Source organism: Typopeltis vanoorti, chromosome 4 (assembly GCF_054136105.1).
Source record: "Typopeltis vanoorti isolate ZY-2024b chromosome 4, IOZ_Tvanoo_1.0, whole genome shotgun sequence".
In the NCBI taxonomy this organism is placed as follows: Eukaryota; Metazoa; Arthropoda; class Arachnida; order Uropygi; family Thelyphonidae; genus Typopeltis; species Typopeltis vanoorti.
The window spans coordinates 137,864,006-137,889,719 of record NC_143552.1 but is presented as its reverse complement, the minus strand read 5'-3'; the positions used below and the strand labels follow the sequence as shown (position 1 = coordinate 137,889,719).

Genomic DNA, 25,714 nt, shown 5'->3' with positions numbered 1-25,714 from the left:
GGATATAGCTTTTGTTTCAAAATCCTCTAAATAAACGTTTTCAAGAATAGGGGATAAAGGATTGATTGCCCATCGTTAGACCTTGGTTTTGTTTGTAGATGGTGTCTTGATATCGAAAGTAACCAGACTTAATGCAATGGGTCAGTAAAGCAAACTTTTTTTGGATAATTTGTCTTTTAGTAATATCAGTATTTCTTCCGTAGGGACATTTGTAAATAAGGAAACTATGTCAAAACTAGCTATGATGTCATTCTTGTTGATAGTTATATCCTTAATGTGTGATACAAAGTCCATGGTGTTGTTGATGAAAGATGAAGACTTGTTAGAAAAACATCTGAGGTATTTAGCAAGATGTTTAGAAAGTTTGTAAGTCGGAGAATCAGTACCTTCCACAATTGGATGAAGAGGAATGTTTTCCTTGTGGATTTTAGGAACTCCATAAATACGTGGGATAAGCGGTTGAAGAGAGCGTAGAGAAAAGCGAATGTTGCGAGATAGTTCAGTTGTTGTTTTTAATAAATTATTGGTGCGATTTTGTAGTTCTCAAGTTGCATCTTCCTGAAGTATTGAATTGACATTATTTTCAAGCAATTGAAGCATCTTACTATGGTAATCTTCAGAACTAGGGACAACTGTAGCATTGCCTTTATCTGCCGGTAATATTATTATATCTCTTTTTCTTTTTTTTTTCTTTTTTTTTAGGCTTAGGATATAAAACTGAGCAGCAGGATAGTTTTATATCCAGGAAAGGTAGGGAATTGTCATCTTCAAGTTCAGCTGTGAATTTTATATTAGGATGTTGATTATTGAGATGATCAAGAAAATCCATGAGAGAATTGTGGCCGTGGCTCCAAATAAATGATATAGGATAAACAGCAAATTGTGGCATGCAGTTACTATCAAAACCACAGCAACGTACATAGGAAAGCAAATGTTACTTATGATGTATCATCATAGTTACTTATCATCATAAGTAACTATGATGATACATCATAGTTACTTATGATGTATCATCATAGTTACTTATGATGCATAAGTAACTAATATTAAGATTCTTTTTAGAAGTACTCCTTTTCTTGAAAATATGGATGGGTTCATTTTTATGCATTTCGAAATAAATAACAGGGTTTTTATTCATTTAGATGTCTGCACTATCAGAAGAATGGAATTTGCCTGATTATTTGAAACTGATAATTTGCCTGACACTGATAATTTATCATATGTTGTCTGTGGGGATGGGACATGAGATATGGCTTGTGTTTTCTTTTCATAGATCAGCATAAATAAAATAAATAAATAAATAAATGGTAGCAGTGAAGAAAAGGTTATCAAAATTAATCTTGAACTGAATACATATAATAGCCACAACTTTCTAAACTGTATGAAAAATTAACGGTTATTTTTTTTTTTTCTCCCTACCAGCATTTTTCTGGCGGTCTCCCAAACAGCCTCCTTCTCCACTTTCATTCCAAATAGAAAACAAATTGTAAGTTACATATTTCTTTAATCTTTGTAGCTGTAACATTTTTTTACGTACCACTAAATCATCTGATTTTCAGGCAAAATTTGTATTCTTTTAAAATTATTTCCCACATATATATATATACATACATACACATGAGGGTGGTCTGAAAAGTTCTCAGCCTTAAATGGCGACACTATCGGCAAGATTTTTTTTTTTTTTTTCAAGTTGGTACATCTGTCATAAGTATCAATGTGAAATTGCAAGGCATTCTATCAAGTAGTTTTTTTTATACAACTGTTGGAAGACAAAGTGTTGTCTTCTGACACTCTTCATTGGGCACTCTTCTCCTTCATTTTTGAAAATTTAATGGGCTGCCGATTTGAATGTGGCTGTACCAGCCTTGAAGATGATCCATATGAAGGACGTCCAAAAAGTGTAAGTTATATATGTAAATTGATCAAGTGCACAATAAGGTATTGGATGACCAGTGAGTCAAAGTGCTTGAAATTGCTGAGACTATAGGCATTTCAAAAGAATGTGTAGGATATATTTTGCATGAAGAATTGCAAATGAAAAAGCTTCACACAAGATGGGTGTCATGCTTGCTCACAGCAGATCAAAAACGCATTCACACGAAAATCTTTGAACAGTGCTTGGAGCATTTTAACAAGAATGAAACTGATTTTGTGCATCAATTTATTACTATGGATGAGACTTGGATTCACCATTACACATCAGAATCCAAACAGCAGTCAAAATAGTAGACAGAAACCTGTTGTTCAGCATCAAAGAAGACAAAGTTGGTTCCATCAGCAGGAAAGATCATGGCATCATTGTTTTGGGATGCTAAAGGCATTTTGTTTATTAATTATCTTGAAAAGAGTAAAACAATAACCAGGGAATATTATTCCGATCTTTTAACCAGACTAGATGAAAAAATTTGTGAGAAAAGACCCGGTTTGCAGAAGTAAAAAATCATCTTTCATTAGGACAATGCACCTACCTACAAAGGTGTTTTGGTAATGGGAAAATTAAGAAATCTGCACTCTGAATTTTTGGAACAACCACCATATTCCCTATATTTGGCTCTCTCTGACTTCTGTCTCTTCCCAAAACAAACTCTTCCTCACTGGGCAGTGTTTTTCTTCGAATCAAGAGGTGATTGCAGCTGTAGAGGGGTATTTTGCAGATCTTACTGAGAACCACTACAGGGATGGGATAATGGTGCTGGAGCATTGCTGGAATAAATGTAATAGTCTTAAGGGAGATTATGTTGAAAAATAAAAATAATTTTGAAATTATAAATTCGTTTTTTTTTTCATTGTTAGGCCAAGAACTTTTCAGACCACCCTCGTATATACATTGTTTTTCAAAAAGAGGTATACTGTCAAACTGTGGTAAAAATCAGCATATGTGTTTTTTGGAAATGAAATATATACTAAAGTTGTTTTCACATTATCATAAGAAGTACTTCTTTATTCTTAAAGGTGCTGTCACAGTTAAAATGGCATCACATCAGAAGAAATTGTTGCAATCCATTATGCAAAGGACAGTTTTATTAACATGCATTTGTCCTTTTTTCTTGTATTTCCTACAAGAAATACAAGAAAAATTCAACAGTTTTTTAGAAAATGCAAGGACTACCCACAAAAAAATCAATCAATTCATACTGGTAAATGGGTCTTGACCGACCAAGAATTAGTTACAAAATCTCGGTCTATTATGGATGAAATTTCATCATAAGTCCCACAAAAAACAATATGATAGACACTTAGCAAAAACAACATTATTAAAAGTTCCTTTTACTATCTTGCAAACAGACTGCAAAAATAACTATTTTAAATTGGTACATCCTTAAAAAAAAGGAGAAATATTGGATCTCTCAGCTGATGTCTGAAACAAGTCTGAAATGTCACTCATATTGCGCTGAAGAAATTAGAAAAAAAAGTAAATTGTAATTCTGGAGTAAAGAGTTTTGGCTTCTTCAAGCTCCAGTAAATAAAGTGGTGATGGTATACTAGACAGTGAAACTCATCTACCACTTAGTAGTACCAGATAGCACAGTGACTTGGCCTTTTTTCTGTGAGGTTTGAATTCCAGACTTGATTGCTTCACGTTTAGACAGCTTCCTCCATTCTGGTGGTTTAATGCCTGTTGACTGGGACATATACCCAAGACTACTAAGAGGTCCACTAACATAGAAGTATAGACAGAGGATGTGGTTGCTGCAAACTGATTGCACTTCATTGTAGTTGCATATACCTGCATTATTGTAGCCTAAACAGCATGCATCAGCATAAAATTTTAGAATCTAAAAGCTCCCTTTTAGATCCTAAAAGATGGACAATGCACCCACCTGCTCTCATCGAATAAATAGCAGTTTTCAAAACACCATACTGTATTAAGCTACATAGTGTGTGGGGGGGAGGAAGCTGATTTTTTGAGTTACAGTATTTTAATTGTATGTGTATATTCTAAAATTGCAAACATTTTGAAGAATATTATTTTGCAGGAAACTATTAACCCATTGCTCAGTCTTGAAAATTATGGACTGTATTAATAATTGATAATAATCAATACTAATAATATTAACATATCATTGTTATTCTTCATTTAGGCATTTCATCTTCATTACTTCCATGGCTCAACTTTTAGCAGTTATGTGGAAAATCCCATATAACACTCAGGTATATATTTTCAAGATTAATCCCATAACACTTAATATTTACTTATACCTCATTAAAATATATATTGATAAAAGAGGTTTAATGACTTTAATTTTGATTATGCCATAATAGAAAAAAACTTGAAGCATGATCATTTGCTGGAGCGTATTACCATGAAATCCTCTTTTAGGTAAGATGCAATGGGACGATTACTATAACTTCCACTTCAGTATGACTTTGTTATAATGCTCTTAGATATAGTGATAACTCTAAGATTAGAATTATTATTCATTCTGGTAACTTTACTGGAAACACATAATGCTCTTCCTGTGATGACATTGTTGTCTGAATCTTTATTCCTTTTTGTGAAACTAGAAGAATAAAATACAAGGCTAATGTTACATGATTTCAATCAACTTGTATTCTAAAATGAAAGCAGATGTCAAATTTTTTTTTTCCATCATTTTCTGATTACAAACAAACGTGTCTAGGTGACCCCTTCTTTTATCTCTCTTTCCCCATTACTCCAGTTCCTGTAATTTGCAATAGAATGTAATTAAGTTATTCATTTGATTTGTTTAGCAAGTTGATGTGCTGTTTATATTTAATATTACATTACTGAAGTTGTGTCAGAATGAGCTTTGGAATGCTCATTGTGCATACTTGAATCATACTAAAATGCAAAGCTCTAGAGCTCTTTATAAAGTTTGAAAAGATGAATTTCGTGTACCTGGAGACCATATTACTTCAGTCATTCAAATGAAAAATAGTATTGTAAATAGTGACATTCAACATCATTCTGTGAGAACACAGAAACACAGTTTTATGTAAACACTGATGACTTATGAAAATAATGATCAAAAGCTAAGTCTGTTGGAATATGTTCTCCTTTAAGTTATGGGTGTTGAGAACTACTTTTGATGCCTTATACATATATGCAAGGTCTTGTGTATACCAACTGAGCTATGGAGGCTCATACTGTACATTAACAGCAGTAAGATATGTTTATACAAGGGTCATTTCAAAAGTTCTGCATGTTGTACTTCTATTATTAAACCCGATATTTATTTATTTATTTACAACAAATAGTTGAGAAGTAATGAGAATATAACAAAAATCTGTATTTAAGTTTTGTAGGTCTGGAAAAAGCATATGACAAGGTGCCAAGAGTGAAGCTATTAAAAATGCTACAGTTGTATGGTGTCAGTGATGCATTATATCAAGCGGTACTTAGTCTTTTTTTGAGTTGTAAATCAGCAGTTAGAATTGAAGGAGGTACAGGAAGATGGTTTAATGTTAAATCTGGTATCAGACAAGGATGTATTTCATCAGATGGAGCACATTATGAAGGAAAGTGATATTAAACCTGATATCAAAATTGGAGATGCTAATATCAGCTCTTTGCTTTATGCAGATGATGTTATACTTCTAAATAAATCTGCTAAAAGTCTGCAAGATTCCCTTACTAAATTGAATAACCATTGTAATAGATATGGTATGAAGGTCAGCAATAACAAGACATTGACAATGAAAATAGGCAATAACATTGAAAATATCAACTGCATTGTGAATAGAAAATCTATAACACAAGTAAAACATTTCAGCTACTTAGGCATGATTTTTAGTGAAGCTGGTAAATTAAATATAGACAACAGAATCAACAAAGCTGGTATAGTAGGAAGCCAACTGAATAAATTTATATGGAATAAGAAAGAAATTAGTCAAAACACTAAATTAGCTGTATACAAGACAGTGTTCAAACCAATTTTAAGTTATGGATCTGAGAGCTGGGTTAGAAGTAAAGATCAAAGGCTAGAGACTGCAGATATGAGAGTCCTGAGAAGGATTAGGGGTGTGAACAGATGACAATAATGGCAATATCATTTTAAAAACGAGGATATTAGGAAAGAACTTGACATTGTCAGCATTCAGGAATGCATTAGCAGAGCTAATCTCAGGTGGTATGGTCACTTAAACAGAATGGGAGAGGAAAGATTAGCAAAACAAGTGTTCTCTGTCAGGTTGGCAGGAAAAAGACCTAGAGGAAGACATAGGTGGATTGAGTAAAAAGTGCCTTAGAAGGCCTTAGATCTTAAATTAGAAATATAAGATCTAACAATATTGGAGCCTTGACAGGTAACAGATTTATTTTGAGGAAAACTGTAGATAGGAAGTTAGTAATGATGTAAATTTTTTATGTAGTACTATCATATCCTGTATACCCCTTGAGGGTACAGGATACGTGGCAGGAATTTGATGATGGTGATGATATTATTTACCAAACTTCATTTACAGGTCTTCAATATAATCTCCATTCTGCCTTATCAGTTCTTATATAAGTCTTATATTTTTATCAGAAAGCCTGCCATGTTAATATATATGATCAGTCAGTTCAGCAGGAACCTTATTAGTGGTAGCAAAGTCTTTCCCATTTGAGGTTCTTTCAAATTAGGGAATAGATTTCAGGGCTAATGTTAGTTCTATATGGGGTTAGGAAGCACTTGCCACCTATACTTTTCTATAAGATTAGATCACCTGAATCAAAAAATCAGTACATTTTGTTTTCTCAGATTTAGACCTTTAACTGACCTAAAGATTAAAATTGTTATTAAATTATCCCAGTTGCTATATTTGTAATGTACAGAACTTTCGAAATTATTCTTTTACAAGTGTAGTTAATAATAAATGACATTTCCTATTCAAAATACTTTTTCTCCCTACTGTATATATATAAGTATAATATACATTAAGCATTTTTCAACTCATATTATGTATTATAAAGATAATATAAATTTACTAATTTTAAACATGTAATAAATTGACATTAAGGGGTGCTTAAGGGTCAAAGCTGTATAACTGAGAGGAGACCCGCACATAGCCTTTAGGGTAATTAGGCATCTGAGCTAATTCGTCCAATCCTCGCCTTCTCGTGGTGCACCCTGTTAAGTATCCACCTGGATACTGAATGGCTGGGGATGGGCTGCAATTTGGGATTTAGCCGACCAAATTGTATTCTTATTGGCTTAAACCAAAATATAAAATGATGGTACAACATGACAGAATTTCATTCCGGCTGGGGCATTGCCCGGTTAAACAAGGTCCCTGTTGTTTTCACCAGGGAACCAGGACAAACAGCGAAAAGTCAGCTACTGGAACAAACCATAAAACGTACACCTACTTAATATCACCAGAGTTGAAGATCGGTACTATCAACATAAGAAGCCTGATTGGCAAAGAAATGGAGCTAGCTGAGGAATTAGATAAGTACCAGATTGACATAATAGGGTGATGAAACAAAAAAAAAGAAAAAAGACAAAAATGGTGAGATCTTTCTGAGCAATAAATACAAAATGTTATATTCTGGCAATGAGAATCAAGGAAAAGAAGGAGTAGCCATTGTATTCAACACTAAATATGAGGCTAATCTTCTTGAATTGCAGGCAGTCTCAAATAGAGTGATGTGGGCAGATATCAGAATTGAGAACTGGACAATGAGACTTATTTGTGCCCATGGTCCAACAGAAGGTTCTACTAAGGTAGAAGTGGAGGAATTTTTTGAGGCTTTAGAGAAAGCAACTGACACAATGAAAAAGGAAAAGTTGGTCCTTGTTGGAGATCTAAATAGCAGAGTAGGAAATTACATAAATAAAGAGCCAGTAGGCTTAATTTCTGCGATGTAAACATTATTTAAATTAAGAGGATATTAAATCCCACATTGTTTCAAATCCGAATAAGAAACTCAAAGATCAGAATCAAAGATTCCGATGCCGAATATAGTAAACTATAAAAGTATCGGCGACTGCTGGCGTAAGCTAAAGCATGTAGTACAAACCAGGGCTACTTGTAGCAAAGGTGGGGAAAGTTCTGATCGCTATTCTTAGTATTTCTCATAATGTAAAACTCATCTCCTAGGAGATGTATGATGTTATACATTATGGTGGGAGGTCACTACCCAGACTGGTTTCGATCTTTATTGAGATCTCATCAGTGAGTAGCTAGACCAAATAATACCAAGGGTATAGCGAAAAGAACTTATATACTTTGCTATATGAGTTGTCAAAAAGGTGCACCCATTAAATTACATAAATAAAGAGCCAATAGGCTTCATTTCGGCGATGTAAATGTTATTTAAATTAAGGGGATATTAAATCCCACATTGTTTCAAAACCGAATAAGAAGTTCAAAGATCGGAATCAAAGAGTTTCATGCCGAATATAGTAAACTATAAAAGTATTGGCGACTACTAGTGTAAGCTAAAGCACATAGCTTGTAGTCGCCGATACTTTTATAGTTTACTATATTCAGTATGAAACTCTGATTCTGATCTTTGAGTTTCTTATTCTGTTTTGAAACAATGTGGGATTTAATATCCCCTTAATTTAAATAATGTTTACATTACCAAAATGAAGCCTATTGGCTCTTTATTTATGTAATTTAATGGGTGCACCTTATTGACAACTCATATAGCAAAGAAATAAGTTTTTTTCGCTATACACTTGGTGTTAATTTGGTCTAGCTACTCACTGATGAGATCTTAAATAAAGATCGAAACCGTCTGGGTAGTGACCTCCCACCATAATGTATAACATCATACATCTCCTAGGAGATGAGTTTTACATTATGGGAAATACTAAGAATAGCGATCAGAACTTTCCCCACCTTTGCTACAAGTTGGCCTAGTGTACTACGTGCTTTAGCTTACGCTAGTAGTCGCCGATACTTTTATGGTTTACTATATTCGACATGAAACTCTTTGATTCCGATCTTTGAGTTTCTTATTTGGTTTTGAAACAATATGGGATTTAATATCCCCTTAATTTAAATAAGAGTAGGAAATGATTGTCAGACATACAAAAATATTTGGGGAAAATTTGGAGAAAAGAGCAAAGCTTATAATAATGGCAAATGCCAGTTGGATTTCTGCTGAGTACATGGATTGGTTATTACTAACACCATGTTCCAACATAAAAATGTTCACAAATTCACATGGAGAGAAGAGGCAAGGAATAAGAAAAGTCTCATTGTCTATGTTATTGTTGATGGTGATGTTTTCTCCATGGTGCAGGACACCAGAGTGTACAGAGGATTTGAAATTGGAAGTGATCACTATTTAGTCTTGAGCAGGATAAAATTGAATTTCTTGAAAAGAGTAACATGTAAGAAAGTTTTAAAGTGAATAAAAGTTGAGCAGCTCTCAGATGTGAACTGTAGACTAAAATACACAAACATTATTCAAGAAAAAATCAAAGAGTTTGAGAACACGAACCAAACCTAGTGGCAAGCCCTGATTGATTCAGCTAGAGAGGCATGTGGTGAGGTTGTCTGCAATGACAGAAAAATCAGAACTTCATGGTGGACACAGAAAGTTAAGGAGGCAGTGAAGGAAAAGAAGAAAGCATATCACAAGTTTCTGGCAAATAAGTCTGCTTGAGCTCTTAAAGAATACAGAGACCAATGTAAAAAAGCTAAAAACTGTGTAAAACTTGCTAAAGAAAAGTCATGGGAAGACTTTGGTAAGAACATGCAATTATTATTATGTGACACTTCCAAGGAATCAAAGACTCATCCTGGGAGGGCATTCTTCTCCCACGATTATCCGTCTCCACTATTTAACCCACCAACTACACAGAACCACAAATACTATCATCATCTACACCAGTACCATCTACTTCCCACCACCACCACTAGTATGTTTTGTCTGTAAATTGCAGTGTATTAATGTCTGATTTGTCTGTATGCAGAATGAAAAACCTGAGTTTCCAGGAGGGAAAATCCTGCTATCTCTGCATGAGATTGGCTAACTCACCTTCAATTGAAAACATCCATATAAAAATTCCTCTCGTGACGACAAGAACTGAACTTAGTCCTTTTCCAATCAAAGGGCACAAAGTACTGTCATTCTTCCAATTGCACTATGGATGTGCTTATCGTCATCAAATCCTGATATCTGCATCAAGTAGCATACAGGATACTTTGATAGTACATCATGATTTGTTTATGTTATTACTAGCTTCCTATTACCAGTTTTCCTCCAGATTAAATTTATTTGTCAGGACTCCAATGATGTTAAAACTTGGAGCAGAAGCATGCAAAACATCAACTGCATTTTGGCAAACCTATGGAACAAATAAAATATTTTAGCTGTTTAAGTACAATTTTTAGTAAACATCGTGAAGTGAATTTGAAAAAAGATAACAGAATAAACAAAGCTGGTGTGATGTGAGAGCTGCTCAACTTTTATTCGCATTAAAACTTTCTTACATGTTATTCTTTTCAATATGAAATTCAATTTTATCCTGCTCAAGACTAAATAGTGATCAATTCCAATTTCAAATCCTGTGTACACTCTGGTGTCCTGCACCAGGGAGAAAATATCACTATTAACAAGACTTTTCTTATTCCTTGCCTCTTCTCTCCATGTGAATTTGTGCACGTTTTTATGTTGGAACATGGTGTTAGTAATAACCATTCCATGTCCTGAGCTGTAATCCAACAGATATTTGCCATTATTATTAGCTTTGCTCTTTTCTCCAAATTTTCCCAAAGTATTTTTGTTTGTCTGACAATCATTTCCTACTCTGCTATTTACATCCCCAAGAAGGACCAACTTTTCCTTTTTCATTGTGTCAGTTGCTTTTTCTAAAGTTTCAAAAAATTCCTCAACTTCTACCTTTAGTAGAACCTTCTGTGGGACCATAGGTACAAATAAGTCTCATTGTCCAGTTCCCCATTCTCATAAAATTGCCCACATTACTCTACTTGAGATTGCCTGCCATTCAAGAAGATTAGCCTCGTATTTTGTGTTGAATACTATGGCTACTCCTTTTCCTTGATTGTTATTGCCTGAATATAACATTTTGTATTTATTGTTCAGAAAGATCTCACCAGTTTTTGTCTTTTTTGTTTCAGTCACCCCTGTTATGTCGATCTGGTACTTATCCAGCTAGCTCCATTTCTTTGCCATTCAGGCTTCTTACGTTGATAGTACCGATCTTTAACTCTGGTGATGTTGAGTTGGGGTTTGTTTTCAGATTTGTTCCAGTAGCTGAATTTTTGCTGTTCGCCCTGTTTCCCTGGCGAAACAACGGGGACCTTGTTTAACTGGGTACGCCCCAGCCAGCGTGTAAATTTGTCATGTTGTACCATCATTTTTATTTTGGTTTAACCAATAAGAATACAATTTGGTTGGCTAAATCCCAAATTGCCAGCCCATCCTCGGCTACTCTTTCTTTTCCTTGATTCTCATTTTCAGAATATAACATTTTGTATTTATTTCTCAGAAAGATCTCACCAGTTTTTGTCTTTTTTGTTTCATCACCCTATTATGTCGATCTGGTATATATATATATATATATATATATATATATATATATATATATATATATATATGTGTGTGTGTGTAGAAAGTTTTTTACCTTGGGTATAATATGCGATAAACATGCCAAGTTATTTTAAACCTGGTTTTAATCCATTTCCCAAGTAAGTCAAGTTTGTGCCTGCAAGTAGTGCAAGTTTTAGGTAACTCATGGTAAAAGTGGAATAAGCTCTGATCACTATTCTTAATATTTACCCTTACTGCAAAGCACATCTCCTTGAGGAGATGTATGATGCTATGCATTAAAGGCAAGGGGGTCCACTACCCAGACCGGTTTGAACCTTTATTGAGGTCTCATCTCATACATATATATATATATATATATATATATATATAATGATATTCCTTCCAGTTCTGCAGCCTTATTAACACAAAATATAAATTAAAATTACAAACTGTTCACTGCCACAATACCTCGATGGAATCTTAGAAGAGCAAGCTGACCAAAATTTACTGAATTTATTGAAAACAACATCAACATAATTCCACTGACAGTTTATAACTATGAAAGATTCACTAGAAATCTCATGGCATCTAGCAAGAAGCACATCCTAAGAGGATTCAAAAAATCTTTGCACCATGTTGTTCAACTGATAGTGGTATTCTTTTGACAGAATATGAACAACAGAATCATATAAACAGTGCTTCTTCCCTCTTAAGGACCTTGAATGATGGTTGAAAATCCTTACTGGCATGAAGAAATGAACAACCACAACTGAACAACAATCAAGTCGCAAGGATTGATTACTGCTCCATCAACTAGGATGTACCAACTCTCCAAACAGGAAAAAAGGAAAAGTAAACCCTAACAGTAGTGCAGTAATCTTAGCAGAAAACAGCTAAATAAAAATTCCTACAGTCATCAAAAAAAAGAAATCCATTATCTTTATAAAAAGAGTTCTTATCATGTCCTACATCTACAGCAAACTCCAATCCAGTAACTATCCCGGCTATCTAATTTCCTCTCCACAATAATAAATGATGAATGGCATCAAAACTATGTAATGAATCATAGATAATAGCCCTGCCAAAACCTAATAAGTCAACCGAAGACCTATTCAGATCCTCTTGTAACAAATCATAGAAAACTCTCTACATTATTCACTTAAGTTGAACATTAAACATTAGAGTGGTAGTTAAACTTAAAGTTTAACTACCACCCTATAGCATTTCTGTGCTTCTTACAAACGTTTTGAAAGGATTATTGTCTCTAGAATTTCTCCAAATATAGAAGCCATCTTACCCATTGAACAGACTGGGTTTAGGCCTGGCAGAAGCTGAATACCAAAAGTGTTTATAAAGAGGTACTGCCTTCATCATCAGCCTATGACACCATATGGAAGAAATGTTTGCTGTATAAAGTAGCTAAAATAATCAACTGCCCAAAACACTAAAATTACTATGACAAATGCATTCCAATTGGAAAATAAAGGTTCATCTGAATTCATAAAAAATTAGAACATTTATCTTATAGGATGAATTGCCACAAGCATCTGACCTCACCCCACCTTTATTCAACCTGCACATAGACTATACTCCTCCAACAGATAGTCAAAACCTTATCTATGCTGATGACATAGCTATTGCCACCTAAGACAGTACCTTCCAAGGCCTTGAGGAAACACCGAACAAAGATCTGAGCTCACTACAAAATTGCTTTGAACATTGGGAACTATCTCCTAATTCTAGCAAAACTGTTTCTGCTTTCCCTAAATAACCACCAGGCTCATAGAAAACAACAGGACTCTATTCCATGAAAGTAATCCTTGTTATCTCGGTGTCAAACATGACCTTGGTCTAACTTACCAAAAACATTTGGGAAAAAAGAAAGTTAAAGATATTTTCTGACAACCTATTCAAATCCTCTTGTAACAAATCATAGAAAACTCTCTACATTATTCACTTAAGTATAACATTAAACGTTAGAGTGGTAGTTAAACTAGCATTACTCTGTGCTCCTTACAAACTTTTTGAAAGGATTATTGTCTCTAGAATTTCTCCAAATATAGAAGCCATCTTACCCAGTGAATAGGCTGGGTTTAGGTTTATATTAAACTAAAGTTTTTACTCTATAACACAGTAGTTTTCTCCATAATTTTTCAAAATTTTTTCTGATCACCGTATAAGCATGAAAGAAAGGATCATAAACAAACTGACAGGCACAATGAGAACCAGTTTTGGTACCTTACGATATACTCCTCTTCCATGATCACCTATTCTTTCTCATATCACTCTGGCATGCTTCAGAAGAGAAGAAGCTATCATCAAAGAAATAAAGAAAATCAGAAATAACATATATTGTTATTTCTGATTTTCATTTCATTAACATATATTGTCTTTTCATCAAGATATCTCTTTGCCTCCAGTACACTGCCTTCCCTCCAAATCTCCCATATGGCTTGTGGAATTACCAGATGATTGTCACCAGGACATGAAAACTGAAGATAAGCATATCCTAGAAGTCTGGAGTAATTATTTTGAAAGACTGTAAAACAAACCAAGCAGTGACAGAACCATACTAGAAAATGTTCAAGAGGAATGAAAAGAGGAGTACATGACGATACTTGAGGAAGAAAAAGCCATCAAAAACTTGAAAATTGGAAAGGCAGCTGGAGTAGATGATATTTGACCAGAAAAGGTTAAGTATGGAGGTATAAAAGTTTTACAGTGGCTACACTGTATAATTCAGAAGGCTTGGACAGAAGGATGAATTCCCAATGATTGGAGTAGAGCTCTTATAGTACCTATCTATAAAAAAGGGAATAAAACTGAATGCGAGAATTACAGAAGAATTTCTCTACTAAGTGTTTCAGGTAAGATTTATGTGGGCATACTTGAAACGAGGTTGAGAAAGATTAGTGGAAGTAAAACTTGGAGAAGAACAAGCAGGGTTCAGGCCAAATAGAGGTTGTCGAGATTTTTCAAAAATAGTTGAGAAATCATGGGAATATAACAAAGATATGTACTTAAGTTTTGTAGCTCTGGAAAATGCATACAGCAAGGTACCCAGAGAAAAGTTTTTCAAAACTCTACAATTGTATGGGGTGAATGGAAAATTATACACAGCAATACATGGTCTATATTTAAATTGTCAGTCAGCAGTTACAATTGAAGGAAATACAGGAAGATAGTTTCTTGTAAAATCAGGGGTAAGACAAGGATGCACATTTTCTCCACTCTTATTCATCATCTATCGTTGAAAGTGACATTAGGCCTGATCTTAGAATTGGAGATGTCAAACTTGGCTCTTTGCTTTATGCAAATGCTGTACTCCTAATCACATCTAGTGCAACTCTCCAGGATTCTTTAACTAAATTGAATAACAGCTGTAACAAATTTGGCATGAAAATCACAAAAATATCAAACTTATGCAAATAGGCAGGAACATGGAAAACTTCAGCTGTGTTCTGAATGGAGTATAGAACAAGTAAAATATTTCAGCTATTTAGGCACAGTTTTTAGTGAAGATGGCAGATTAAATCTGGAAATAGACAGCAGAATAAGCAAAGCTGGTATGGTGGGTAGCTAGCTGAATAAATTTATATTGAATAAGAGAAAAATTAGGCAAAATACAATACTAACAGTATATAAGACAGTGTTCAAAACAGCTTTAAGTTATGGATCCATGAGTTGGGTTCCCGTTTGGGTCTGCCTCCCACTGACGAGACCTCAATAAAGGTCGAAACCAGTCTGTGTAGTGGCCCTTCTCTTAGTGCATAGCAGTATACTTGTCCGCGAGGAGATGCGCTTTGCATTATGGGAGCTACTGAGACAAGGAGTGATGAGAGAGCTTGATCCACCTTTGCTCGGATTTGCCTGGTGTTGCACCACCTTAACTCAGTCCTGAAGATATTTTCAGGCGCAAACTTTGTTTGCTTATACTTGGATAAAAGATTAAACTAAATTTATTATAGTCTAACCAAGTGCAAAATAAACTTCCAACATCTTTTTCTAAATCCAGAGTAATTCAATAATAAAGTGGTGCAACTGTTGGCAATTCATATAGGTAAATATGACCTCTCCTATTGCTTCTGCCTTAGTATCTACACGTTTGGGTCTGACTCCCACTGACAAGACCTCATTAAAGGTCAAAACCGGTCAGGATAGTGCCCTTCCCTTAATGCATAGCAGTATATATGTCTGCAAGGAGATGTGCTGCATTATGGAAGATACTGAGACAAGGAGTGATAAGAGCTTGGTCTGCCTTTGCTCGGAGTTGCCTGGTGTTGCACTTCCTTACCTCAGTCCTGAAGATATTTTCAGGCGCAAACTTTGTTTGCTTACACTTGGATAAAGGATTAAACTAAATTTATTATTATTAGGGTTAGAAATAAAGCACTTGATCAAAGACTAGAGACAACAGATATGAGAGGTTCTGAGAAAAATTAGGGGAGTGAACCGATGACAGAATCTTATTAAGAATGAAGGTATTAGAAAGGAACTCGACATTATTAGCATTGAAGAATGTGTTAGCAGAGCTAATCTAATGGTATGGTAATTTAAATAAAATAGGTGAAGAAAGGTTAGCAAAACAGATGTTTGATACTAAGATGGCAGGAAAGAGACCCGGAGGAAGATAAAGTCTAGGTGGATTGATTCAATCAGAAGTACCTTAGAATCACGAAATGTTAAATATGACAATATTGGAGTGCTCACAAGTTAATAGATTGATTTGGAGGAAAATTATTGATAGGAGATTAATAATAATGTAAACTTAATCATGTAGTGCTGTCATAGTAACCTGAACTCCCCTTGGGGATACATGTCAGGAAATTGATGATGATGAATCAGTCCCCAGGGCTGATTGGAGAAGACTGCAATGAACTACAAACAAGTACCTGATCACAGATCCAACCATCCATACCTGCCAGGATTCATTCTACCTCGACCCCTCTTGAGCCAGCTAAACAGATTTAGGACTGGACAAGGCCACTGTACCCTGTTACTACATCTGTGGGAAATTTCAGAGTCACCCTTTTTGCATGTGTGGTGCTGTGCAGATGACTGTACTGGCCTGGTTGGCCCGAGTGATTAGCATATTTGGCCTCCAGCCAAAAGGCTGCAGATTCAAATCCTGCCACGGGCATGAATGTTTTTGATTGTCTGTGGAAATACTAGTGATGGTGGTGGGTAATAGAGGGCGTTGGTGTAGATGATACAGTTCGTTGTAGTTGGTGGATTGTTCTGAGTGGTAGAGACAGAGAGCTGTAGAGTTGGTGCCCTTCCCTGAAGAGTCTTTGGACTCCTTGGAGGCGTCATGTAATAATAATAATAGTAATACACTCCTTTCCTGGAGCCCTCATGAATTTGCATTTATTTGCAGAGAGTATCATCAGCTGGTTGATGAACTATCAGTCTGTATATAGTTTAGCTCAAGAATTTCTCGTAGTCCTATCATATGCTAAATAAATTAATTTAATTTTCATGTCTCCATTGAGGCCATCCTCTTGAATTCCATTCACCACCCACCCATTCCTCTTTTGCCATTGTTCATCTCACATCTATTCTGCATGAAAGTGATAGTTTACACTCATTGCTTCACTCCCTAATTCTCATTTCCCAGCCTTCTCTTTCTCTCAGCAGAGCAATCTTCACACCATCACTCTCTTATACCATCATTCGCTTGCAATTCTCCGTTTACTGGAAGCTACTTTCCTCCACTTTCAGCAGCCATTCTTCTGTAACTACCCTGTCCCGCTCTGCAACCAACTTAATTCATTTTTCACTCCAGTTAACTAATTACTAGTGTCCCTTTCTCAGCAAACATTCTCACACATTATTTATACTAACTTCACTTCTGCTCCTCATTTGATCCTCTCCATGCATGACAGTAGGACAAACTGCTTCCTCTTTTCTGTTTTATTCATGACCATCACACCGCATCCATTCTGTCTCCCTTTCACCTACCTATCTTACATTAGGATAGCATGCACTTTACATTTACTTTACTTTCTTTCTTTCTTAATAAGATTACCCCTTTTTATTACTCATACATTGCTCTTTCACATTTGCTTTTTTACTCATCAGACAAGTAGCTGATCTCCTTGATATGCTTCCATTCACTTCGGCTGCACTCATACTTTGAGCACCATCCTTCATCAATATCCTTGAATAATTTACACTGAAATTAATGTGACAAAAAAAAAGTTAAATTCCTACATAATTTAAACAACTGGATAATTTAACAGCTTCCTATTTTGGCAGTCCTGTTTTTCAATAGGGAATATTGTATTCTAAGGCTTATAATTTAAATGAATATTAACATAATGGAAAATTCTTACACTCCCCAGAAAGAAATTTATGCGTTAAACATACTATAGCAAGTTTGAATACTTCCAGTGATAATAAAAGTTGATTTAAACACAAGTATCATCATTCTTATGAAATTCCTGATATTTACCTTCAAGGAATGTACAGGATAATATGATGGTACTGCATGAAAAGTTTATATCACTGACTTCTTATCAACAATTTTCCTTCCAGTCTGTTATCTGCCGGGTATTGTTAGATCTTATATTTCAGGCTTCTTAATCACTTCTCTGACTGCATCAATCACCTAGACCCCTGTCTTCTTCTTCTGTTTTTTGCATCTTGGCATGAAACCTGCTTTGCTAATCTTTCCTCTTCCATTATGTTTAAGTGATCATACCACCTGAGATTAGCTCTGCTCACATATTCCTGAATATTAACACTATCACTTTCCTTCTTAATATCTTTGTTTGCCAAGTTCCTTTCTAATATTCTTATTTTTCATGTGATTCTTCCATTGATGCCATCTCTTTACCTAATTTTTCTGAGAATTTTTATGTGTAGTTTCTTGATTACTTGGTGGGTAAAATCAAAGGTTGGTCGATTGGTAGAGCCTCTACTACCAATGGCTCACCAAGTTAAGCAAGTTTGATTACGGTTAGTAGTTGGAAGGGATCAATCGTTCGATGCTGTTGGCACACTCTCCCTTGATGAGTCTTTGGACTCCCTGGAGGTGTCACATAATAATAATAAAATAGGAAACCAAGATCAAAAATGAGCTCTTCATTATTGCTTCATCTTGTAGAGTTAATTTGATTCAGGAAGAAGGCTGACTTTTTTGGGATGCAGATGATTTAGAAAAAGATCATGTAAGATTACCCAGTTTAACTAATTTATCTGGATTTTCAGTGTAAAATAAATAAAATATCAAACCCAAACATAGATTCTGTAATAAGACGATGCCTTGCTTTTATGATCTTCCAGCACACATCTTCTGCTATCACTATGCAATATTGAAATACTGAAACATGAACTGTCTGCTTCTGGTGTGTATAGAAAATCACTGTTATTATTACATGGGTATTTGTATGGAGTCAAAAACACATTGTGGGAGACCCAGAGTAACCATTTAGTTACACATTGATTATCATACCTTGCTTTATACACATTCATTATCAGAGCACTTCTGCCATTCCATTTCATTCACTATCCAAGCAATGGTCATTGTTTTATTTCTATCTCAGATCCATAAGTTAAAATTGGTTTTGACACAACTTGTATACTGATAGTTTAGTTTTTGACTAACTCTCTTATTCCATAAAAATTATTCATTTGATGATCCTTCCCCCCTACCCTCATGATACCAGCTTTGTTTATTCTCTTATCCATTTTCATATTTAATTTGCCATCTTTGCTGAAAATTGTGCCTAACCAGCTGAGAAGTAATGTAAATAGTCTTTGCCTTTTTAGCACTGATTTTCATACCAGATATATGTTACAGCAATAATTCAATTTAGTTAATGAATCGTGAAACATTTTAGTGGATTTATTTAATAATATAACATTATCTACATACAGTAAAAGTGAGATAACATCTAGAATTCTGATATCATGCCTAATTCCACTCCATATAAATAATCAATAACAGTGGAAATAATTTACACTTGTTGTCTCTATCTGATTTTAAATTACACCATCTTCCTATACCTCCAATTCCAACTGAATTACAACTTAAAATAGACTATGTATATTGCTTGGTACAATGCCCCATTTACCATTCCTCTTACAATACTCTTTCTTCTATCATATAATTGTACTTTTTTGAACAGCTATTTCTTACCACATTGCTGTATGCTTTTCCAGGTTGGTAAAACTTAAATACAGAATTTGGTGATAATATTCCTATGATTTCTCAACTCTGTCTTAAAATAAAAATCTGATCCATACAGCCTCTGTTTGTCTTGAATACAGCTTTTTCTGCTTTTCAAGTTTTCCCTTCACACACTTTTTTAACCTTTTCTTAAATATGCTTGCATAAATCTTACCTGAACATGCAGCAGGGAAATTCTTCTGTAATTCTCACATTCTATTTTATTTCCGTTTTTATGGACACTATGAGAGTTCTACTCCAATCATCTGAAATTTGACCTAACCATGTCTTCTGAATTTCACAGTGCAGTCAGTGTAAAACTTTTATACTCCTGTTTGAGCGTTTCTGATTGAATATCATACACTTCAGCTGTCTTTCCACATTTCAGGTTTTTGATGGCGTTTTCTACCTCAAGTATTGATATGAACTCCTTAAATATTTTTACCACTGTACTGTTACTGCTTGTTTCATTTAGCAATCTTTCAAAGTAATTACTCCAGATATCTAAAGTATCTTTCAGTTTCAATGTCACCTGTATTATCTGATTCCTCTAGTACTCTTTCCTCCATTTCTGAGCTTTGTCAATAGTTTCCAAAATATTTTGCCACCTTCCTCATATTTATCTTCTATACTCTAAACATGACTTTGTATTTTTACACATTGATTGTTTTTTTAGATTTTTCTCTGTACTGTCTCAGAGCATATGCTGACTTACTTGCTTAGAACTTTCATCTTTTCTGTGACTGTCTCTCTAGTTTCTTGAGTGTACCATGGAGTTCTGATTTTCCTTACGAACAAATTCACCACATGCTTTTCTGGCTGAATTAATATTTTTTCATTGTCTACCACTGAGTCTCCAAGTTTTGATTATTATTTTCAAACTCCATCATTTTTACTCTAATAATATTTGTATACTAGGTCTACAGTTCACCTCTGGAAGCTGCTTAACTTTGATTCTTTTTTAAAACTTTCTTACATTTTTTTTTTCAGTATGATATGTAATTTTATTCTGTACAAAAGTAAATGGCACTTATCTCTTATATTCCTGTATCCTGAATAACCATGATGATGATAATAGTAGTAATACTTGCAGGTATATCTTTACTCTTTCTTCCATATAAATTAAAGATACCAAGAAATTATATATTGGTTTAACCCTTTATCCAAGTGTAATCAAACAAATTTGTACCTGAACTATTTTCAGGGCCGGGGCAACTTGTATAAAGAAGCTAATGACTTCACATCACTTGCCTTAATATCCCATAATGCAAAGTACATTTCCTTTCAGACATGTATAATGCTATGCATTATGGAAAGGGGGGTCACTACTTAGATCGGTTTCAACCTTTATTGAGGTCTCATCACTGGGTCTGGCTCCCACTGATGAGAGCCCTTCCCATGATGCATAGCATTATACATGTCAGTAAGGAGATATGCTTTGCATTATGGGATATTAAGGCAAGTGATGTGAAGTCATTAGCTTCTTTATGCGAGTTGCCCCAGTCCTGAAAATAGTTCAGGTGCAAACTTGTTTACTTTCACTTGGATAAAAGATTAAACCAAGTATATAATTTCTTGGTATCTTTAATTTATAGTATAACCAAGTGGAAAAACTTTCGACAACTTTCCTCCATATGTTTTCAAAACATATCTCAATATCTGGTATTTATTTCCTACTCTGCTGTTTAGATCTCCAACAAGGACTAACTCTTCTTTTTCTTTATGTCAGCTGCCTTCTCCAATGACTCAAACAAATTCCTTTGGTTCTTCCTTAGTAGAACTTTCTTCTGAATTGTCCAATTCCTCATTCTGATGTTTGCTGATATTATTTCATTCGGTATTGCCTGCCATTCAAGAAGATTACTTCAGTATTGCTTGCAGAAAGGAAGGAACAGTAGTACTCCTTTCTTTCCCTGACAATCATTGCCTGAATATAAAATTATATTATTGCTTAGAATGTGTTTGTTTGTTATATACCAAAACAAACAAACATCTCAGATGTTTATTTTTGATATTTTGTTGATCTGCTACTTATCCACATCTGCTAGTTCATTTCATTCCCGTTCATGATCTTTGTTGATGTTGATTTTGAGTTTATTCCACTAACTGACTTTGCACTGCTCACCCTGGTTCCCTGATAAAGACAGCATTGACTTTTTTTTTTCAATAATGAAATACTTCAAGTTGTCATAATAATAATAATAAATATAGAAATGTAGGAAAACTCACTTAAAAAACTTATTTAATGTAAAATATTTGCCTAAGTGTCATAGGCATTGTGTTTGTTGGAGATGGTTGTTGATGGAGATATAAGACTTGTTTTCTTCTGGGCGAATAAAAGCAGATCTTCCACTTTGCCCAAAATAAGATAAGTTGCAAGAGTGGGGAATTTGGTAGATACCTGGAAAACCTAGAGTTGGAAGCATGTCCTTAGGAGGAGGGGAAGGGTGGAGATTTTTTCTGGTCGGACAAAAGGCAACAAAAATATTCAGTGGTTTTAAAACTTATATACATTCCAAAATGCCTTGCACATAAATGATAGAAATGCAAGTTATTTCTTCTGTATTGGAAGAGGCAGAGATAACCATAACTGTTTAAAGATTTTAGATTAAAGAACCTTAAAATAATTTATAAAATTGTGGGTTTAATATGTTGTAATTCTTTCTGCAAAAGAATTACAACATATTAAACCCACAATTTTATTACATCGTGCCTATTCTTTATAAATATAAAGAATGGGCACGATGTAATAAAGTCTTAATAGTTTCTCTAGCCTTTTGACTAGGATGGTGGTGAGATTCAGTGTGGATGTAATGGCATGTATGAGTGTAAATATAAGCTTCCATCTTGTTGATGAAGAATTAAAAGATCTAAAAAGATTGTTTAGTTATTTATTTCTTCTTTCTCTTCTATGGTGAATTGGATCTTGTGATGAAGTGCATTTAATTTGGAAAGAAACTGCTGCAAGTCAGAGGAAGAGCCATTTCATCAGGGAACCAGGATGAACAGTAAAAAGTCAACTAGTGGAATAAACTCAACATCAACAAAGATCAAAATGGCATCATGAACATACTAGTATGTCATGTTACCACACATACTAGTATGTTCATGATGCCATCTTGATCCTGTGGTTGGCAGGATTCATCCCACAAAACAAAGAAACTTGTAAAGTATACATAATGGATACACAATACATTTGCCACATAGCCTTAGCTGTCTTTTTATTCTTTATACTTTGTAAGGCATTGATCTAACAGCATCTAAAGTGTAGGGTTCTGAGCTCCTCACTTTTTTCAGTGAGATGTATAAATAAAGGACAAGCTGTTAACTAAGTTAATATATGATGGACACGTGCATATTAAGGAACTGTGGATTACAGAGCTTGACAAATATGAGGTCAGCTTAAATTTTTTTTAATGTTGGGGCCCATATAAGAGAGGTTGGCTGGTCAACCTATAGTACGTTAGTACCATATATGGGTAGTGGAAAGGAGAAACTTGTTTATGTTTGATTTAAAAGCCTGTATGTTGTACTCCTTGGGAAATACGTCAGGGGGAAGACTGTTCCACAGTACTGCAGTAGCAGGGATGAAAAAGGAGGAAAAGAAACTTGTTCTGTGGGTTTCAAGGTGTACTGTGAAAGGATGTTGGGCAGTAGTTGTGCTTGTTCCAATGGGCTTAGTACAGAGTGGGGAAATTATTGATGCTGTTTCAGATGAACATTTCCCATGGAAATATTTATAGAATATACAAATTATAGAGATGAAACGTCTGTCTGAAAGGTAGGGGAGCAAGTTGGTAAGAGATGGATCATTTATTAGTCTAATTGCTCTCCTCTGTATTGAGTCAAGCATTTTGAGGGAGCTTCTCGGAGCCCCACTCCAAATGTGAGACAGTAGTATTCAATAGCTGGCAGATTTGTGATTTGTATAAGGTTAACATTTGTTTAGAAGCAAAGTAACGTCTTAAGTAAAAGGGAAAACCTAGTTTTTTGGAAGCGGAGGATGCAATGGTTGTGATATATTTATGTCAGGAGAGGCTTGATGTCAGGGTTATTCCGAGAAGAGAAATCTCATCTTGCCTCGGAATTTCAGTGTTATCGAAAATAATGCTGGGGAAAATAGTTCTTTTTTGTGAGATATAAGACAGAACTAGGTTTTTTACTAGCATTGAAGTTGACGAGGTTATCTGAGCTCCAGTGGAGGATGACTTGGAGGTCAGAATTAAGGGCAGTGGTGGTTGATGCTTTGTGGGTTGAGGTGAGTTGTGTAGAGTAGGGTTTGTCAAATGAAGGGATGAGTGCAATATGTTGTCATCTGCAAAACTGTATTGGGTTGAAGGTCAACTGAAATAGGTCATCGATATACAGAAGGAAGAGAGTCTGTGAGAGAACTGAATCTTGTGGGACCCCAGCATTAGTTGAATGGTGAGAGGATAAGGAACCATCTACCATTATACAGTGTGCATCCAGACAGGAAGCTTGCAATCCATGTGCAGAAGTCTTGAAACAGTCCAAATGATGGGAGTTTGCTTAGTAAGCTTTTGTGTCAGACCCAGTCAAAGGCTTTAGAGATATCAAGTGCAACTACTTGGAATTCACCAAATTTCTCCATAGCATTTGTCCAGTGATGGGAGATGTATGAGAGTAGATCACCTGTTGATCGGCATCAACAGAATCTGTATTGGTGGTCGCTTAATAGCTGAGTACCTTCAATGTAGAGTAGGAGTTGAGAGTTGATGGTTTTCTCCATCACTTTGGATAGGGCTGAAGTGAGTGAGTGAGGGTGGTTGTTAGATGGCAGTGATTTGTCACCCTTTTTAGGAATAGGTTGAATATAGGCCAGTTTCCAGCTTTGGGATATATAAGTGGAGTAAGAGCGTATGTACAGATAGCATTGGATAGGAATCAGTTCTAGTGCACAGACCTTCAGGACAATTGGAGGAATGCCATCAGGGCCAGGAGACTTTTTGTGTCTAATTTAGACAATGGGTTTATGATCTCTTTTTTGGCAAAACGATACACGGGGCAGTTGGAATGTCTGGAGGGCATTTGTCATTGTCAGTTGTGCATTGGAGGCAAAGTGTAAAGCCAGGAGGTTAGCTTTTTCTGTGGGTGATGTCACAATTGAGCCAACCATCTGGGCATGATAGAGCTGGGAATAATGTAGGGCAAAAGTTACAACCAATTGTCTTGGTGAGAGACCAAAAGGCATGGCTGCTATTTGGACAGGCTGCAAGCTTCCTGTTTATTGCCTGTTCAAATTCTGTTTTAGAAATATTGATAATTGAATTCTGTTTTAGAAATATTGAAACATTGCCAGCCTGGTTGGTCGAGTGGTTAGCATATCCGCTCTCCAGCCAAAAGGCTGCAGTTAAATCCTGCCATGGATATGGATGTTTGTGATTATCTGTGAAAATACTAGTGGTGGTGATGGACAGTAGATGGCATCGGTGTAGATGATGATGATTATAGTTGGTGAATTGAGTGGCGGAGACAGAATTGTAGAGTAGGTGCCCTCCCTCGCTGAGCCCTTAGACTTCCTGGAGGTTTCACATGATAATAATAATAATTTTCTTGCATCTGTTTTGAGGTTCTTGATTTGAGACAGTTATGGTATGCCTGATTTTTCATTTGTACAGCCTTGGCACATTGTTTGGAGAACCGGGATTTAGATAAGGAACGGCAGCTCAGAGTAGTGCGAGGAATGTATGTTTTCATGTCAGTGAGGATTACTTTGGTGATACGTTTGGTGCAAAAGGCACTGGAATATTTGGACGGAAGACCGAAACAATAATCCAGCCATAGGAATGAAGCATAGTAGTCTCAGCGACAGTCCCATTTGGTTGTTATAATGCCAAACTACCCTTGTGTGGGAGTGACTGTGTAAGCGTTGTTGCATGGGGGAGGAGATGAGCGCTAGGTTGTGGTCAGAATTATCCAGGGACTCACTTCATTCACTGCATATTTGGAGGGGTCATTGGTAAGGAAGAGATCTAGGGTATTTGGGGAGTGGTTTGGGTTATCTGGTATTCTGGTCGGCTTTTGAACAATTTGTGTAGGGTCATTAGTGGTGGCAAATGTTTCAGCAT

At 35.4% G+C, this 25,714-nt stretch overlaps 1 protein-coding gene across 2 annotated transcripts in view; it reads left to right on the top strand.

Moving 5' to 3' along the window:
* Positions 1-25,714, top strand: part of LOC150107706 (ubiquitin-like modifier-activating enzyme 6) — a 701,981-nt gene that overhangs the window by 551,271 nt on the left and 124,996 nt on the right. For both annotated transcript variants that reach the window (XM_090391479.1, XM_090391480.1), the window contains exons 27-28: positions 1,423-1,486; positions 4,083-4,152. In XM_090391479.1, the coding sequence (XP_090247605.1) occupies positions 1,423-1,486; positions 4,083-4,152 (134 nt within the window). The remainder of the gene's footprint in view (positions 1-1,422; positions 1,487-4,082; positions 4,153-25,714) is intronic.